The 20,084-nt window shown below is 38.3% G+C and overlaps 1 protein-coding gene across 1 annotated transcript; it reads left to right on the forward strand.

Moving 5' to 3' along the window:
- Window positions 1-1,657: 1,657 nt before the first annotated feature.
- Window positions 1,658-18,136, forward strand: LOC131992263 (anthrax toxin receptor 1-like). The gene is made up of 18 exons (XM_059357770.1): window positions 1,658-1,995; window positions 4,801-4,872; window positions 4,952-5,023; window positions 5,174-5,255; window positions 5,377-5,410; window positions 5,688-5,767; window positions 8,684-8,752; window positions 8,838-8,918; window positions 9,022-9,082; window positions 9,328-9,426; window positions 10,494-10,563; window positions 10,698-10,776; window positions 11,862-11,957; window positions 12,065-12,106; window positions 12,260-12,352; window positions 15,035-15,196; window positions 16,456-16,536; window positions 17,240-18,136. The coding sequence occupies exons 1-18, from the start codon at window positions 1,841-1,843 to the stop codon at window positions 17,615-17,617; spliced, it is 1,806 nt and encodes a 601-aa protein (XP_059213753.1). The 5' UTR covers window positions 1,658-1,840; the 3' UTR covers window positions 17,618-18,136.
- Window positions 18,137-20,084: the final 1,948 nt, after the last annotated feature.

Here is a 20,084-nt window from a genome sequence, read left to right on the forward strand (position 1 = left end):
CAGGACACTGGTGTTCATGTCCTGTGTTGAATCCTAAAGTCACTTTTAGGTTACTTTTCTTAGGTTTTAAAGTGGCTCTACAGGAAACTACAGGCTGTAACTAAGCTTGCAGCTATGCCAATGGTGCCAATGCCACAGCATACTGTCCAAAAATGAGCAACAGTGGGGACAGAGCTAACAGTGCAACCTAAAATATGAATCAGCAGGTGGCTGTTTAGTTTCACAACAATGCTACGGGTCGGGAAAGCAATTTAAGTTAACATGGAAACCATATATTCATCCTCAGAACCTGATGCAAAATATGGTTGCTTTACCAACCTGTGACAACTTTTTGGTTTCAATTAATAATTTCTGTGTATCTGGACACTTTTATGGATACATATACAAATTTCTGTTACGATTTTGGGAAATCACCACTACGCACATATTTGTACATCATGTACAGTATGAGGTAGCGATGAATGAAGCTTCATGGACCATTTAAACCCACTAGATGGCACTATTGGTTAGAAAAAGGAAAGAAAAAAGAAAACATGACTCAAGAAATGACAATCCATTGTGCTTGAGTGTGCTCAGAAAATAATAATAAAAAAGGTTAATGGAGATTCATCTGACCATCACTAATGAGGGCATAGGCAAACATGCATAAAATGAACACAAAATTAATATTCGCCCCCTGTTCACATCCATTCTACACTAGTGAAGGGGTGAAACTTTGTATCGCAGGAGTTCAACTTGCTTTGAATGTCGTATATTGCCTTGTTCACTTGCAATTAGCGTAGCGTAGCTTAGCATAAGTAAGGGCAACAGCTTGCCTGGCTCTGTCCAAAGGTGACAAAATCCAACTACCAGCATCTCTTAAATTACTTCAACGGATTAAATCGTGTCCATGGTGCTCCAACATAGTTCTCACAGTTGTTAATATATATTCCCTATGTCCATGCTTGGAAGCTCAATGTTCCTGTCATGGAGAAATTCTGAGGCTGCAGTTTAGAGTCCTAAATTATTATTTTTTTTAAATTGTAGATGTATGACCCAACCTCTTTACCAGTCAACGAAATAAGAAAGTAATGTAATCTTTTTTCTTTTACAATAAAAATAAATCACAATTAATCACATTTGAAGGATGCTTCTCCTCCTCATGTATGAATCACTGTGCATTTATTCTCTTATGTGAATTGCTAAAGGTTTCACTGTGTTTGACACTAGAAGATAATAGTTTAGCAATTGTTCCAACAGTTATAAAGTTATGTTACTTTAGGGGACACGTATCATCATCATTAGTTTTCACTAAGGTGAGGTTTCTACTTTTAAATGAACTAAACCGAATGACCATTTAATGTTGAAGTACAGTGACTTGCATGGTGCATGTGTTTACCACTAAGTGGCACTGATGGGTAGGTGTTGAACTGAGTAAACTTGCATGAAAAATGAAACAAAGTATTAGGACAAAGGAAATAGTTGAAAAATTTGGTGAAAGCTGTAGATACATTTAGACGAACAGTTGAAAGAAACACAGTAAATTACTTACTTAGACTTTTCTTTTTACTTTGTGAATGTGAACTCATGGCAACGTGTGTTAAAATTATTTAGTGTGGAGAGAGAGAGAGCCGAAGACTCAGTCCCACCAGCTTCACTCCTCCTCTGCCAGCACACATCTGCTGCTGAGGAGACACTGATCCAGAGAGGAGCGTTTAATGCCTTGGAGATCGCTCTGCACAGGATGGCTGACTGCATCAGTGACTTGTGAGAGGAGAAGGGGACAAACATCTCCATCTGGAGACTATTTATGTTTACCTTCTCTTTGCTGTAGTTGGTGCTTTCTCTTCAACTTGGGGTGATGTCCCAGTGCTGGTGCAGGCAGGTCCTGCTCGGTGTGGAACTGGGCATACTGGTGGCGGTACTGGTGGCCGGCAGTGCAGGACAGGTCCATGACAGGAGGGAGGCAGGCTCGTCCTGCTATGGAGGATTTGACCTGTACTTTGTTCTGGACAAGTGAGTGCTACTACTATTACTCAGCTTTTAATAACTTGTGCATGACTCATTGTTTTGAAGACACAGGTGCAAACATCATTCAAAAATATCCCCAGAGGCATTAATGAGCTACTTGCATGAAAAATATGTGCTACTGTACTACAACGAGCAGATTTCAAAGTAAAAGTAGCTGAAAGTAAAATAAAAATATGACCGGTTTCTGCTTGGGTACAGACAAAAGAACTGTGTCATAACTGTTGAATCCAAGTTCAGGATTTATCAACATAGTTAGCACATACGGATGCTTTTAATTTGAAATGTCACCTGCCCATGTGTTTCTGCTTAAAGGTATGATTAACCTCAAATCAAAAATGAATTATTTTCTTCTTACCCATAGTGTTATTTATCAGTCTTTGTTGTTTTGGTATTAGTTGTTGAGTGTTGAGTGAGTATAGTTTCCATAATGAAACTGCTCAAAACAGGGTCTGTGCATAATTTTGAGTAACCAGGTCATGATTTGTGGAAAGAGACATCGCTGTTTAGTTTTTTAATGTATTTCTTTGGTGCTTTGAGCAGCACAAGCCAAGATCCATCTAGTTCCATTATATTTGAGAGAAGACAGACATCGTTACAGCCAATATCTCCAACTTCTCAGCAACTCACAACAAAACTATCTGGATTGATAAATAGCACCACAAGTAAAAGGGAAAAAATGTGCATTTTTGATTTGTCGGTTACAGGCTTTCTAATGGTTAAATAAAAAAAGGCAACAGAGTGAAACACTCATTCAGTCATCAGATCTGATCATTTCTTGCGGTACTGGTGCATATCTACAGCGGCATTTTATAGCTCCATCATTTTCCAGTTTTTGAGAGTTTAACTGAGGCATAAACCAATAGCAATGCAATTCACTGTCATTCTATTATGCAACAAACTTTTCAACAGAATCTTGGATTAATCTGTTTATTATTTTCTGGATCAATTGATTAGCCAATAAAATGGCAGAAAATAGTGAAAAAGGCCTATTGTGAAATCCTCAAAGATCTTGTTTTGTCTGGCCAGCAGTTCAAAACTCAAAAATATCCCATTTACAATGATATAAAACAAAGAAAATCAGCACAATGGAGAAGCTGGAATCAGAATAGTTGGCACTTTTTGCAGTAGCCAACTGAGTCATTGTATTTACCAAACACAGGAGCAGATTTCCACAGACTCGAGTGCCCTGTGAGTGCAGACATAAGGGTTGCATTACACTGTTCATTAAACTGTCATGGAGCTAACGTGAAGCTTCTGATCCGGTCATGTCAAGTCCTGCGTCAGAGTGATGTTGTTGTTGTTTTGTAGGCCAGCTCATTCTAATGTTCTCCTGAATGAAAACTACTTTAGTAGTTAAACACTAGGTATAAAAGTAGTAAGAGTGGACAGAAAGTGTGTTTACTCTATGATGAATCATTTGCAAAGTGCTGATGCGTTAACTTCAATGATAAAGTGCACTGCAGGGATTCCTGTTGTCAAAGTGCGGCCACGTTTCACTGACAGGAGCCCACATTTAGCCCCGGCTCCTCTGCTCCAGTCTGCAGAACCCTTTCTCCATTAGAGCCAGATGTTCCAAAGATCCAGAGTTTTTGGCTGTCTCCACACTGCGACTCACATCACAGGATAAATGAAAACATAAGAGAGGGAGAATGGGAGAGGCAGTGCAGCGTGAGAAGAGGCTATGCATATTTGCCTCACAATTCTCTAATTGCGGACTTCGACTTTAAAAACTGCATTCTATTTCTGATTGTTCATTTGAGTCCGCACCTGTATTCAGAATCAGGACCTGAAGTAAAGCTAAGCGCGTATGAGAAACTGACGTGGCACTTTTTGTTTTTTGTTTGGCATTTAAGAATAAGCAGCAAAGCCACATGAGAAAGAATGGAAAAATTAGGCATCAGAAGGGAACAAAAAGACTAAAACTGGCTTAGTTCTCTGTGAAGTTTCACTGTGATGAAGAGATTGGCTCATACATGTTTAGTGTTTTTTTTATCCAAGCAAAATCCAAAACAAATAACTGCTTCTGGCATCAACAGTGTGAACATTTTCTGTTTTTCTTTGTCTTATAAAAACTGTCAGCTTTTACATATAGTCTCAATCATCTCGGCAAATACAACAGCTTGGTCAGTGGCCCTGCGCTGCCACGATGATGCTCTATGTACCCTTCCAGTGTCAGTTTTGGATGTTAAAGTTTTTGCTGTTTTTGATTGTTTTAGTGTCCATAGGAAAGAACTTGGTTAGGCTTAGGAAGATTTAGTTAGGTTATTTTATTAAAATAAGAAGATTTAATTTATTTATTTATTTCCATGTTTTTTGGGGGTTCAGTCTTGGGTAATATCAATCAAATGACTGTTGGGATGTTTTGATCTAAACATCTAAAAATGTATTTACTAAGATAAAGACTTCCAAATTAACTCCTTGTTATGTAGTTAAGCATGAGAAAGAACTTAATCTACATTCATGTATCTAAAAAAGTAGACTTTTGGTTTGACACGGGATATGAATAGTGATTTCCTGTGTCTAGTGCTTTTTGCATTATGACTTGGGAAGGAGTTGAAATTTAAAGTTTAACTTGTGACTTGTCAGTCTTGAGTTTAAAGACTTGAGACTTACTTGTGCCTTGTGACTAAAATAATGACTTGGTACCACCTCTGAGGTCACCTGACCTCCTCCTTTACTCCTGTCGTAACTATAGCCACAAAGAAACTGGTAGAAACTGGAGCTTATTTAGGATTGCAACCGATTTTATTTCCATGAAACATTAGTGAACTCAATGAATCTTTCTCTCAGGTCTGGCAGTGTGCAACATTACTGGAATGAGATATATTACTTTGTTGACCACCTGGCTCACAAGTTTATCAGGTAGGTCCACACTGAAACATCAGATTTAAAGATAAAGTGATAAAAGGTGAAACATGACAGTTTTTTTTCTTTTTTTCAGTCCTCAGCTGCGGATGTCTTTTATTGTATTTTCAACAGAAGGAAGGATCCTCATGGGGCTAACAGAAGACAGGTACACACATGCACAGCCTCACACAAATGTCTGAATGATTGTATGTTCATATGTGGCTTATTATATCTTTAGTGAAAGTTAATCCTTGGTGCTAACTCATTCCCTTTCAATTACTATACATTTTATTCTTTGGACTACGTCACTGATCAGAGAGCAGATTCGAGCTGGACTGGAGGAGCTCCGCATGGTGCAGCCAGGTGGAGACACCTACATGCACAGAGGCTTTCAAAGAGTAAGCCATCTGTTAAGTCAATGGGAAACTGATCCTTTACCCAACAGTATGCCATCTAACTTTTTTTAAATGAGGGCCATTTAAATTTATAGTCACTGACGCCTCTTAACTTCTCTCTCAGGCCAGCGAGCAAATATATTACGGGACTGGAGATGGTGAGTAGAAACCTTTTCCTTTTTAACACTTAATCATTCCTTCTGCTGGTGGAGCCTTTTTTATCCATTTAATCAGAACTCAATCCAAGCATGTGCTACAGTCATCACGAGGACAGAAATAACAACAAATCATGACTATTTTTTCCGTCACGTGACAATTTTGTTCAAAATATTTTTAAAGATGGAATAAAAATGGATTTTTAGATGATTACGTATCAATATTTTAACAGCTTTTAAAATTGTTTTTTTTTTTTTACAATCTGTCTCTGACTTTCAGGTTTCCGGACAGCCAGTGTCATTATCGCCCTGACGGATGGTGAACTGAGAGAAAATCAGTTTGACCTGGCACAGAGAGAGGTGACTTGAAAACCAGTTAGGGTGTTTGCATAATTAAGTTTCAGTTTTTTGCTTTAAAATATTCCTTGATATTAATGACACCTGTTACCATGAAGTGAACTGCAGTCAGCGTCCTGTTGCTCTGTAGGCTTCAGCGAGCTTCCTGGGCATCAGCCAAAACAATGACGTGTCCGGCATCGTATTAACAGAATGCTGACAAATTAAAATCAATCATATTTAGAAGAATTTTACAATGCAGTCACCCTTAAAGTTGCTATGAAATTTTTTTTTTACCTCTTTCCATGAAATTATTTTGACCATGTGATTTATTATTGAGAGATAAAGTGTATGGGTGATTATTCAATTAAGGGAGTTTTTCTGTCCCCAAATTTTGAAAAAATAATGTTTTTTAATCTCTGTTTTTTCTATTTCAAAAAGTTTATCAATTGGTCTGGAACAAAGATCTTAGCATAGCTTTGATTGTATTTCATGATGATTTTGATATTTTTATCATTTTTTCAAAGTTGTCAGAGCAAAATGTCATTACCATCACAAAAACAAAACACTGATTTTAATACAAAATGGTTTGAAAAGCAAAGTTTTCACAATCATTCCAGTAAGTACAAAACATGCTCTTTAAGAATCATATTCTAAATATTTGTAAATACAATTGGTCACTGTTCAATTATGTATCATAGTAAAGTAGTAAATAGTAAATTAAGCTAATATATTCTAGTTATAAGGTAATAAACAGATAAATTGTCATTACCATCACTGATTGTCATTACCATCACAGTCACTTGTGTGATGGTAATGACACGTGATGGTAATGACAATTTTCACTTGCCGCACAAAATGTTGGCTAGGTTTTCGCTAAGCTAAGCTGACTGGTTAGCTAGCATACAATTTACACTAAATATACATAAATAAAGTGAAATTTCCTATTAATTAATTAAAATACTCAAATAGTAACTTGTTTGGTAATGACGCCTAATAAACATACGCTCAGATCAGGATGATCAGGATGTATAAAACATCAAATTACTTACATATGTGGGCATCAAAAAATCAGGCTACTGCCTCATGTCTGGGATTGGTCCTGTGGAGCATCTAATTTGCATGCAACAATGTAAGTAACTTTTTGTAAAAACTTTATTGCTCTCTAAAATGTTGAGTGTGATGGTAATGACAGATGTATGAGGGACAGTGATATTTAACTATAAATAAATTGTAAATTGAATAAATATATATTATATGAATTTAAAAAATGTCTTTTTAAGTTGTTATGAGGAAATACAAAGTAAAGTTTTAATGAATTTAGCACTTTTTATTGCTTTATTGAAGAGGGGATGTCAAAAAGTCTGGGTTGGGGACAAGCCCAAAACAGTGAAATTCCTGCCCATTTCAATTTTCAAACACTGAAAAAGTATTAAAATGTCATCATTGAGACACAGTTATTTTTTTCATAGCTACTACAACCTAACCTTAACAAATACAATAATTGTTTTTCCTAAAAAACATTTTTTTCTTGAAAATCTACCCTGGGGACAGAAAAACTCCCTTAATTGAAGAATCACCCGTATATTGTCTGAAAACGTTATTAATCAATCTCTTCCAAACACATCACAATGAAAATGAAACCACAATCAACAGAGGATTGTGTCTGAAAACAAAATTATTCCAACTTTATGGGCGACCGTGTTCCTTTATTTAATTTGAACCATAGGCTCAATTATACTAACTAGTAGCTTCCCGTTAGCTCCCCAGCTAACGTTACTTTTTATAGCTTAGTTACAGCTAGCCAGCTATCCTTAGCTTAGCTTAGGTTACTGTTAGCTAATAGAAAGCATTTACACACCTTTGCTTTAGTACTGTAACATCATTGTTGTTGGCTAAAATCAAAACCATTTGTTATGATTCATATCATGGATCATTTTAGCTGGGTAATTAATTTGGTAAGCTGGCTAACTAACATGTCCACTCAATATTTTGGTAGTGATAACATAAGTGAGCAAGCAAGCTAGTGTTGGACTCGGTTGGCACCATAGGGCAGCTCAAATGTCACAACCTTCAGATTTTCTAACCAAAAACATCTAGACATCAATTCACAGGCTGTTATAGACATCAAAGAAAGTCTGTAAGGGACTTAGTTTTAAAGTTACATTACAATCCGTTTCCACATTGGCAACACAAAGATGAAAGATTAATTCATGAAAATTGCTTATCATAGGTCCGGGGGCCGCATATGGCCTACACCCTCACTTGAAGTGGCCCTTAGTTCAACTACATGCATTTGAGCATGAAATCTTAAAAGTTCAGTGTAAAAATGCACAAAATGACTTCTTGAAATTAATGTTGGTCTGCTGTTCTTGCACTGAAAAAAAAAAGAAAGAAATCCCAGTAAGTGGTTATTTTTTATTTGCTTCAAACCTTTTGTATTCCTATTTATACTGTTATACATGCATTTGAGCATGAAATATGTTAAGTTACTGCACTGTGAAGATATTTAAAATTGCAGTTTCATCATATCTGGTTAAGTGCACGGCCCTATATGTGGCCCTGTGGTAATTTCCATGAAAAATTGTGGCCCCCCTCCAGCATTTAAGTTGCCCATCCCTGCTTTAAAGGGTAAGTCCACACTGAAGGAACACTGCTGGAGGATGTTGCCGTATTGTCCTCTTGGGATTAAAAACCAGGCTTGTTGTGCTCGTGGCCACATGACTCTCAATGATGTCACAGCAGATTTTTTTCCTGCAGCTGTCAATGTCATAATGTCAACAACATCAGTGACGGAGGCGTTTACACATGTGGTAAAAGTTTTAATGTTTCATTCCTTAAAGAGCAGTACAACTGCACTTCTCTCCCCATTGTGATTTAGTGAGCATTCATCATTCTACTTTAAGCTTATCTGTTGTTTTTTTTTGTTTTATGTCTCAGGCAAGCAGAGCACGCCAGTTGGGCGCCACTGTGTACTGTGTGGGAGTTAAAGACTTCAACGAAACACAGGTAAATCAGTCTGTCAGCCAATAAATAAGTTAACCAATGAACTGTAAGACATATTCAGTAAACATTCAGTCATACGTCTCTACAGCTTTCAACGATAGCCGACAGTAAGGACCATGTCTTCCCAGTGAATGATGGATTTGAGGCGCTACAAGGTGTCATTGACTCGGTACGAAAGACACTGTCATATCAAAGAGAGATGATTAAATAGCTAAATTCCTAATTTAATGTACATTTAGTTGATCTTTTTCTGTTTTTATTTTTACTCTCAGATCCTAAAGCGATCATGCATTGAAATCCTGGCTGTAGAGCCCTCCAGCATTTGTGAAGGAGGTAAAGAGGAAATGAAAAAATTATTTACAAACATAATAAAAACAATTAAATTAATCTATCTATCTATCTATCTATCTATCTATCTATCTATCTATCTATCTATCTATCTATCTATCTATCTATCTATCTATCTATCTATAACCAGATAACACTGATGGTTCTACCTCAGCTTTAAAAATACACATTACATAACCTAATATGAGGAAGAATGATATGTTTAAATATGGTCTATAATCCCATTTCAGAATCTTTCCAGGTGGTAGTCAAAGGAAATGGGTTCCTTCACGCCCGAGACGTACAGAAAGTTCTCTGCAGCTTTCGCATCAACGACACAGTCACTTTGAGTAAGTAGATCCTCCAAGTTTTTACTAGAATTTAAAAAACAACTCATTTTTGTGCAATGCGAAAGGAGTCACTCATAGAGACAGATCCACATCCAACACAATGTTAGCATTTAGCTGTTAAAGAGCTGGATACATCTTTATCATGAGTTGGGGGGTCCAAAACAGAGCTAAAAGGAGAGTAAACATTGGACTTACATTTATCTGTTTGCCAGACACATGACTTCACAGGAATGCTAATGTTATTGTGTCTGCTGGATATGCAAACAGGCAAATAACAAGTTCACCATATCAACTTTACAAGGCCGTAACATGTTAAATGTAAAAGCTTGTTGTGGCCACAAAAGCATAAAAACTGCAAAAAGGCGGAAAGAGCTAGTCTGGCTCTGCCCAGAGGTAACATAACCATGGAAGAATGTAAACTCTATCACCTCATGCTATTGTGATTTTGTGAAGCGATCCACAGAAGACAACAAGATGTAGGTGTGTGAATCCACACTATTATTAGACAGCATAGAAAAGTACCGGGGAATTTACTCAGAAGCCATTTACATCACTGTTCCAAGTTTGTTTTGGCGATACAAATGGGGCCGGGCGGTGTGGGGGAGCAGCACTTTGTGGCTCACAATGATTTAAATCCCCGTCCTGCCCCCAAAAACCATCAACACCATCTTCCCCTTCTTTAAATCAGCTGGTACAACGCTCAACGCTTCTCAGATGTCTGAAGGGGAATGTGGATCTCATCAGAGACGAGCACTGTCTTTGCACACACTAGACACTCACTCAGCCAGGGTAAATAAACCACAGCCCTCCCTCATTTGCTTCATTTTCCATAAGGAGAGGAAGTCCAGGGATTTAATAACAAAAACGAATATTTTGAGGCTTGAATCTCCTGAAATGTCAGGACTGGAAGAGAAAAGTAAAGCAAACTTTCTCCTGTGCATCACTTTTACTACATTCACTGTCACAAATGGTCCTGACTGATCTCTTAATTAACTTTACTATATATAGTATACTTTTAAATCACATAATTACAGCATCAATTTCTTATGTTAATTCTATTTCCACAGTGAAAAGACCGTTGGTGGTGAGAGATACATACCTTTTGTGCCCAGCTCCCGTTCTGGAAAAAGAGGGAACGTAAGTGATTAATGTTGCTGGTAACACGTTGGAGTGTCTGGGTTTTATTATACTGAGCACTGAATGTGCCAACTGAGGCGCTAACTGTCAGCAAATCACCATCACTCCCATTTACTCTCCTGTCATTTCTACAGCTGTGCCACTCTTCACGTGAGCATGAATAACGGCCTGAGCTTCATATCCAGCTCTGTCACCATTACTGCAGTCACTTGTGTGAGTACAATGAAAATAAACATGGCACTTAAAAGCTCAACGCACACATCCGCTTATGGCTAAATGTAATATTTTATGAACTTCAGTCTAGACTTGGTTTGTCATTTTGTTACTTTGTGTCTCAAACTGCTAGTATCGTATGCTGGCCATATGGAATCATTTTCTCCTTGTATGGATCAGCTGTTTCTTTCAGTTTCTCTTTGAGGAAGCTTCCTGTCACACATGTTTGCAGCTGCAGCAGTTTGACCCTCTGACTCAGTTCTCTGCATTTAATCAGTGGACTGAACTTTATGCTGACAAGATGTTAGGGTAACACTTTCTATGATGTCAATAATGCATTATAAATATACTTAGAATGCATTAAAATTTGCTTACTGCAATGTATAATTAAAAGCACTCATAAATATTCATAATGATCCATAACGATAATCAAATCTGATTTTAAAATAAAAAAAAAATAATAAAAAAAATATTTTTGTAAATCAATGTCATATGAAACTATTGTATTTTATAAGTCTTTCCAATGTACATAAAAAAAGTTTTAATGCATTTTTCATGAAAACGAGTGAATTATCCTCATTGAACCATGATCTGTGAAAGGAAAAGAACACCACTGCACTAAATACTGATTGAGATGGATAGTAATGGAGTTAATGATGAAACATAAACAATGTTTATTGGTATTTTTTTGGTTTCTGACACTTATAATTAAACATGCTCCGGGTCAAACCCATGAACATTATTGCTGTTCCTGAGAAACAAACATAACAGGAGGGTTAAATCATTTTAATGATATTAAGTATCTTAAGACTTCATATAACGACTCGTCCTCTGAAATACTTTACTTCTATAGTTTTGGTAGAAAATTTGTAATAGTTGCGTTTACATAGAATACGCACATATAATAATAATAATAATAATACAGTATATAAACATGTTTAAGTTAGACATTTATTTAGTGGACATTGAAACACACACAAAAGCAAAACATAATGTTTCCACAGGCCAATATGAGTTTCAGTAAAGCTGTGTACAGGTTTTTGTGAGTAGTGGACTCACCCTGGTCTCTTTTTTTCCCCTTCCAGTCTGATGGGACCTTCGTGGCCATCGCTCTGCTCATCCTGATGCTCCTGCTCACCATTCTTCTGCTGTGGTGGTTCTGGCCTCTCTGCTGCACTGTGGTACGACAACCATCTTGGATCCTCTAAAAGCGAAGAACATATAAATGTTAAGACACGACAGCCATCCTTTGAGGCTTACAATACAAATTTATTTTTCATGTTTGTAGGTCATTCATGAGCCACCTCCTCCAGTAATAGAGGACAGCTCTGTAAGTGATTTCCTTCACCTCTTAATAACAAAATGATAGAAATGTGTGGCACTGATATTCATTGCTTTACAGTAATAATTGCCTGCAATCAGCTATAGTATAATATATTATCTTTCTTCTTGTAAACATAATTACTGTTTCCTTCTTCTTTAGGATGATGAGGATGGTTTTCCCAAGAAGAGGTGGCCCACAGTGGATGCCTCGTACTATGGAGGACGTGGAGTCGGAGGCATCAAGAGAATGGAGGTAGAAAGAGAGAATGGCAAAGTTAAAATAAATTCACATGTACTGATACTTAGTGTTTAACAATGGTTTCCAAATTGCATACTTTTCTTTTTTTCTTTCTTCAATTTCTTGTTCATGTTAATGCCTGGTACAACTAAAGGTGCATTTGTTTGGACAAATATAATGATAACAACAAAAATAGGTAATTTAAGAACAGATTTAATTTAAGAACTCATATCTAGCCCTGTCCATGGTTTTCTTGATAATGATTTTGGTTATTGACCAAACCAATTTACCTTTAGTTGTACCAGGCATTAAAATGAACAAGAAATTGAAGTAAACAAGGGTGGTCCAATAATTTTTTCCATGACTGTATATGCTGCACACAGGATTGTAGGGCAGAATAGCCAGAAAAGCATGCCGTCTACTATACTACAAAATGCGAGTGCAATAGAATACTGCTTTTTTAAATGCATACTGCAATTGATATACTATGTATGTGTACATATTTGATCTTTTTTTGGCACACTAGTATGGTAGTATGGGTATTGGAGTGCACCCTGACTTTTTTTATCTTCAAATTCTTACCTTCATAAATCAGCAATTCATGCTTCTTCGTGCTTTACTAGTGTAACTAATTTCTGCTTATTTCAATATGAATATTTAATATAATAATATCTATCAGCTGTCTTTGGGTTCATGGATAAAACATGTGGTTGTCTTGATTTAGCACTTGGCTACTTTGAGAGAGATCAAACACAAATACAGCAGGAATACAATGGGAAACAGGAAGCGACTCATTCCTTAAAAGAGATGACTCTGCAAGTCTGTGCTGGAAGCAACTGACTCACTTTGTTCTTGCGACTACTTTGGAAAGGCAGTGAGAGTCAAGACGAGGCCATATGTCCAGTAAACTGCAAAGGCAACAGATTTATCATAAAGCCCAAGGGCTAGGACGTGTACTCTGTTAGCAAGCTCGCATGATTCGTTTTGTGGCTGTTACACAACAGGCGAGTGTCTTTAGTTTTCAGCGGTCTGCTAAGGAGAAGCTGCCTGTTAGCCACATCTTGTGCAGAGGCTTGGATATGCTGCTTGAGATGGTAGAAGGAAAGAATTCCCTCAATTTATGTAAGAAGAAAAAGGTCAGCAGTGGAAAAGAAAAGTTCAGAGTCATGATGTTGAGATATCTAGTGGAATAAAAGGAGGCAGCCAGACATTTGAGCCCTGTGCAACCTCAAACCCAGAGACAGATATGAGACTGAGACGTCCGCAGGTCAAGAGGGTCCAGATGTGTCCGTTGCCTAAGAGGAAGAAGGTCAATGAGATAGAAGTGGCCCTCTCAGTGTGAAGTGCTTTACAGAGTGGTGGTGCGGTCTGAGGAGTCTGTGCTGTGAACTCGAAGCCTTGAAGCGGCCACACTTCCAAACAGAGCAATGGAAAATATGCACAACTTCATTTAAGTGCTTTCTCTGCCAAGTTAAAGCCTTCATGGCCTGTCTGTGGCAGCTGTGAGGGAGTAAATCTGAGTAATGAACTTCCAAGGTTTCTTTGACAGAACTGGTTTTTACCTCTGATGTGATGAATTGTTCTTGACATTTACTTCAGCTTTATTAGCATCAAGGTAATTATATATACACTTTTAAAAAGTGAATGCTTTTAGGGAAACATTCTTTATAGGACACTTTTTTTGAGGACACAGATTGCATGTGGCACTGGGTCTCTTGCTAAATTTTAAGGTTTTATGCTATAAAACAGGTTCAGATGTATCTGCTGTTCCTGCAGGAAAAATCCCAAATCTGAAACTTTGGAACAGAAATCGGCATAATTAAATTTTGAGGCAAGGGAGCCAACTGCTGATTTCTTGTGGATTTCAGAGGACTGGGTTTAATTAAACTCTATGTAGACATGTTACAAACATCTGGATATGGAAGGAAAGAGTCGTTTTTATATGTAGAAATAAAAAAGCAAGCTGTTGCAAAGATTGACTTCATTTACAACAGTTGCAGTCATTTAATGTAGATGCCTTGGATATAAAAAAAGTGTATGTGTTGGGGATTTCTCCTGGATCTGACATTATGAGCTGATTAAATTGTCTTGTTATCGCAAAATAATGATTTAGGATTAACAAGAAGAGTCTCTAAGGGTAAGAGTATGCTAACATGCACACAATGACAAAACATGCTGATGTGATTGTGTGTTAGCATGCCAACATTCAGTAATTAGGACTAAATGCAAAGTAAAGCTGATCTTGATAGGAATGTCATAAGCTTTACAAGTCGTAAATCACAAACCATAAAATATTTTATCCGTTGACAGGGCTAGAAAAAAAGTTGACAAACGGTCCATCCAAAAGTTGTTGACTTCTTTAGAAACTAAAAATGTCAAGCTCATGATGGAACTTGAGTTAAAGTCAGTGGATCACCAAAGTCAGCTGGAATCATCGACTGGAAACAACTAATAGTTTTACAAAGTTTCATGACAATCCATCCAAATGTTGTTGAGATATTTCAATGTTCGACCATTCAGAGCCACAATGCTAACGTGGCAAAAAAACCTGAACGACTCTGTAGCTTTGGTAGCCAGTGTTTTATGATGGTTGATTTAGCAGCCCTATTCCTTTTTTAGATCAGTTTTGTCCTGAATGAATGGCTCTTATTTGTGACTGATTGCAGAGCAGTGCTTAAACCTTTTGTTTCTCTTCAGGTCCGCTGGGGAGATAAAGGCTCCACTGAAGAAGGAGCCAAACTGGAAAAAGCTAAAAACGCTCGAGTTGTGATGCCTGAGGAGGAGTTTGATCCACCACGACCTTACTACTACAACTCACACAAATCCAACCGCCCCCAGGAGTGGTACTCTCCCATTAAGGTTCTCCAGCTGTTCACCCTTTTCATTCATTTCCAACATGGTCTCACAGGAATCCCTGAAATAGCCACGGATTTGCTTAACTCAGAATCCGTGGAATAGCCACGGAATCACTAAAATTTCCGTGAAACTGACACGGATTTCGCTACAATGCAAGTTAATGACAGTCATATCCCGTGGCTATTCCAACATACAAAATGATTATGTACATTCACTGAGTGAATATTTAGAAAATAAAACATATATTTCTCGCTAGAAATGTGATCAAAATCAATTTTTATGCAGAAACTAAGTCAAAATATAGACTTTTTTCACTAAAAATGAGAGAACTGTCCGCCATGTTTTTTGTTCTGACCGCCGGGACCTTGAAAGTCACGTGACTTGGAACAAACCAATAGGAAAAAATATCCATGGATTAGCCACGGGATATGACTGTCATTAACTTGCATTGTAGCGAAATCCGTGTCAGTTTCACGGAAATTTGAGTGATTCCGTGGCTATTCCACGGATTCCTGTGAGACCAGGTTCTTCATTTCAATGGTTATGTACTACAGGACCTTTAGGATTATCTTTAAAATTATTATTTGGCATTCAAATTAAAAATATATATTAACTTAAATATTCTGGTTTAGCTAGGGTTCTTCCAGAACCTTCAACCACATCTCATGGTCTTCTTCAGTCTGCTCAGTTTTCATAGAGATGTATAACTGTCAGCTAATGTACTTCACAGCATGGATCACACAATGTTAACATGTGTAAAATATAATATGATGCCAATTCCAGATGTTTTGAAACATATAGACCTCCTTACGACAGCGTGTATCCATCATAATATAAAAATATTATTTTTTTAATGATTCTGGGAATGATGTGTGACCAGGAAATAGTTAATAAAAAGTGTTTCCTGACATATTAGTCAGCTGGATGGATGGTAATAAGAACCAGACATGGACCGAGCTAACCCCTGAATATGGAATTTGTTGAGCGGGCGTTATTGCTAACAAAATACATTCTTTGTTTATCTGTCGCTTCACCATTTAAAGCTTCCTATGCACGACTCAAAGACAAACATCTGGAGCAGAAAGTGGAGCAGATACAGTCTGGCAGCGTCTCAAATAAACAGACAAACTCTGCTTGTTTGTTAGCTTTTAAAGGATTGATTTTGCTGCAAAACTGGACGCTGCAACAAATGATGTTTATAATCTGGTTGTTATCAAAGATCACTGGTTTATTTTACTGTTTTTTTAATCATATTTCTGCAGGGCAAACTGGATGCTTTGTGTGTATTCCTGAGAAGAGGCTACGACAGAGTGTCTGTGATGCGACCTCATCCTGGAGACAAGGTGAGCGATAGACAAGCCAGAGATAATAACAGAAAATTGGAAAGTAGAGACGTCATGCTGCAAATTCCTCTGTGGAATAATAAAAACCAGCGTCACCTCTTTACAGCTGTAAGATAAGAATTGATTTATTCAAAACAAAGCAATTAATAAGATTGTGAACTAACTATGTCAACGTTTGGCAGGCAGATGTGTAAGAATGAGCCAGAGCTTAAATTCATGACCTCTGGAACGGAGGGATAAAGGATGTTTGCAGCGATGGATCAAAGTACAGAGTAGAAATCACGCTGAAATCTTATCTGCAAGACATTAAATACATGTATTCCATGAACTTAACAAAGAGACTTCAAAACCCTCCAGTGCATAGGGAGAAGACAAAGGTAAAAACAGCAGCAGTATTGTCTGGAGGAATGCTCTTGTCTGCAGAAGTCATTTATGCTGCCTGCCTCCTCCAGCTCCAGCATCAGCTCGACTGGGCTGGCAGGAATGCTGTTTCCTTCCATGACACTCACTAACGGAGGAATTTCCTCTTTCCATCTGTTGAAAGCTGTACCCTTCTATGCCTGCCAGTCGCTGTGCCACAGTAGATTCAGGAATTTTTCCTGGAAAATCTGCAGTTTTTTTGCAGATTCTTTACATCTCACACTGCACAGTTAAGTTCAAAGCCTTCCTCTTCAATGCCCTGTGTTTCTTTTCTTTATTACAGGGCAAGTGCATAAACTTCACCCGAAACAAATCCTACCCTGCTCCTCGCTACCCCATCTACAACCAGCCCTCCACGCCGGTCTACACTTTGCCCCACAGCTACCGGAGGCGTCCGTCAGAGGGCAGCCAGAGCTTCAACTTGCCCCCTTCACCAACTTCAACGCTCCCCCCTCTGCCGTCCACTCCTCCCCCATCCTCCACGACCCCTCCCATGTACACACCGCCTCCGAACAGAGCCCTGCCTCCTTCCAACATGAGCTCAATCTCTGCACTCCCGTCTCCAACCGGCTCCCTACCGCCTCCACCTCAGGGTCCGCCCCCATGCAGAGCGCCTCCTCCGTCACGCCCTCCTCCACGCCCCAATCACGAGGACCTCTAATGATTGAAAAACAACAAGTTAAAGGAGAACGTTCCAAGCTTCAAGGTTTTCAGAAACCTTAAAAAATCTCCTCACTGTGCTTCAGTGACTGGAAAATGTTGCCTTTCGAGGCTTCAGCTGATGATTCGACTCCTGCACAGTCTGTTCTCAACATGTGGCTCAGGCATGATGTGCCACAGACTATGACTTTTTTTTCTCGAAAGTGAATATTTAGTGTAGCGAGCACAGCTTTGGCTAGTCATGCTATTGAAGTTAAGCATTTTTACATACACTTTGGTCAAGCATTGCGATGTGCTTTAGAGTTGTATAAACTTGCATTTAAGGCTGTGCCTAATGTGACTCTTTTGATCTTAAACGACTCTTTTACTGCTTCCTGCAGTGAAAAACAATACGTTTTAACAGCAGAAAATCCAAAGGTTCAGCATCTGCATCATGTGTTTTATACATGTAAGTCTGTTTGGCACGTGCTGTCTTGGAAAATGTATATTTTGTGAATAAATACTCATTTAACCACAGAAATATATACAGTACATATTCATTTTATTGCATTAGATGTAAGACTTCATTGGGGGAACTAATCGCAAAAGCACTGAATTGTCAATTCAAGTGATCAAGAAAGTGGATGCAAAGGGCTTTTCTTTGATGAGAGAAGAGGGCAGGAGGAGTTGAGCTGCGGTTCAGATTGTTGTTACACCTGGTAGAGATGTCTCCAGAAGTCTCCATACAAAGATATTGCGGTTACCATTAGAAAACTGGAGGAATTTGCTGGGAAAAGCACATCTGGGCTGCTCCGCTTTCCTGGCTGTCACTGCAGGAAATGTGCATACAGCTAGGGATTAACAAAAGGATGAATAACGTGAAATTATTTACTTTATTTATAACTTTGAGTTCGGAGCAAATACTTTCCATTTTGGTTACCATGTGTACAGGCTCTCTAAATAAAAGAATCTAACTTGATTTTCAGAGTTTGAGATTATGCAACAAGCCAAAGAAGCAGCTGGTCAGCTGACTCTTTTTCCACTCTCATCTACTAAAATAAATCCAAAATATCTTTTCCATGTGCGTTTCTTAGTTCTTTTCTCATTTGGGAATGCTTTCACAGATGCATGCAGACGGACTTGCAGTCCTGCGGGCAGTGAGCTCATGGAGGCGTGTCTGAGAAAACTGCCAGGAGTAAAGGCAGTCACATTCAAGACAGACAATAAAACCAAAATCCAACTATGATGCCATGCAGCTCTGGAAGAGGTATTCACACAGCTTAACACTTTACCAAGTCTGCAGGCAGAGAAGGGACAGTTGACAAAATGTACAGAGGTAGCTGGAGCATAAAAATGGGCAGGTTCAGCCTTTTGGGGCCACTTCAAAGTCTTTTGTCTATTTTTTATCCCTTTTTCCTGTTTCCAGATCTGTTTTGGCAGAGAGTGTGGCTTTTTACGGTCTATCATGTTAAACATATAACACAATATTAAAGTTGTTGTACAGAATGAAATTCAGTCGGGGTCGGGACCGTCTCCATATTACCCTCAGCAGAGTTTGATTGACATTCAGAGTCTGTCAGGACTGCTCGTGGCTCGTACCTGTGATGTCACAAGCAAACATGGAGGTGGCCTAGCCAAAATGACAGCAGCTAGCAGTGCTAGGCTAACAGCACTATCACTGCCCACAGCAACAGTACTGACAGAGTTAGTGGTAAGCTTCCCTCACAGTGGGTCGGTACTGAGAAGTCATCTGCTCTTTTGCGTTTCTCAGACATGGTGTTTGATTCACTGACCACAGGAAAGGAGATTGTGATACGCTAGCCGCTATCTGTCCTGACAACCATGACTGATGTCGTTCTCGTAGATTCAGAGGTCACAGATGTGAACTGCAAAATAGTAAAAAAAATAAAAAATAAAATGTGGAACAAATGTATTTATTTATAAATAACATAACATATAAATTATGTTTCTAAGTGGGTTTATACAGACTTATAGAATTATTCCATTACTTGTGTTTTGATTTTTTTATTTAACATACACAAATATTATTTTGATATCCACATAACCTCAAAGCAGACAAAGTTTCGTGCACCCCCTGTGATCTCTGGCGCACCCCTAAGGGGGGCCCAGACCCCAGGTTGGGAACCCCTGGTTTACAGTATACCCACGTATAACCAAAAAAGCCATTGGAATATATAGGAGAGTACCCATCTACCTAGTAGTACACCCAACTTATCAACTACCATTTAAATCAGGGAAACGGAAAGGAGTTCTAAAGGTAGGGATTCTCATACACTCACATGCAGACACAGTTGGGCCATCTACCAAAACAAAGAACAGAGAAGTTCGGGTTAAAACACACAGAGAGGGAGTGTGACTTCATTTTCTGCTCAGGACGTCATTACTGCACTATATCTTTACATTGCACATTGTTGTTTGATGCTATATGTTCTGAATGTTTTGCACAGAACCTTTAAATTGTCTCATTT

This window comes from Centropristis striata, chromosome 19 (genome assembly GCF_030273125.1).
Source record: "Centropristis striata isolate RG_2023a ecotype Rhode Island chromosome 19, C.striata_1.0, whole genome shotgun sequence".
Classification (NCBI taxonomy): Eukaryota; Metazoa; Chordata; class Actinopteri; order Perciformes; family Serranidae; genus Centropristis; species Centropristis striata.

Coding starts and splice junctions, on each gene's coding strand:
- LOC131992263 (XM_059357770.1), top strand. CDS start 1,841: ATGTCCCAGTGCTGGTGCAGGCAGGTCCTGCTCGGTGTGGAACTGGGC. Junction 5,256..5,376: donor TGCACAGAGGCTTTCAAAGA/GTAAGCCATCTG, acceptor CTTCTCTCTCAG/GCCAGCGAGCAAATATATTA. Junction 5,768..8,683: donor TTGACCTGGCACAGAGAGAG/GTGACTTGAAAA, acceptor TTTATGTCTCAG/GCAAGCAGAGCACGCCAGTT.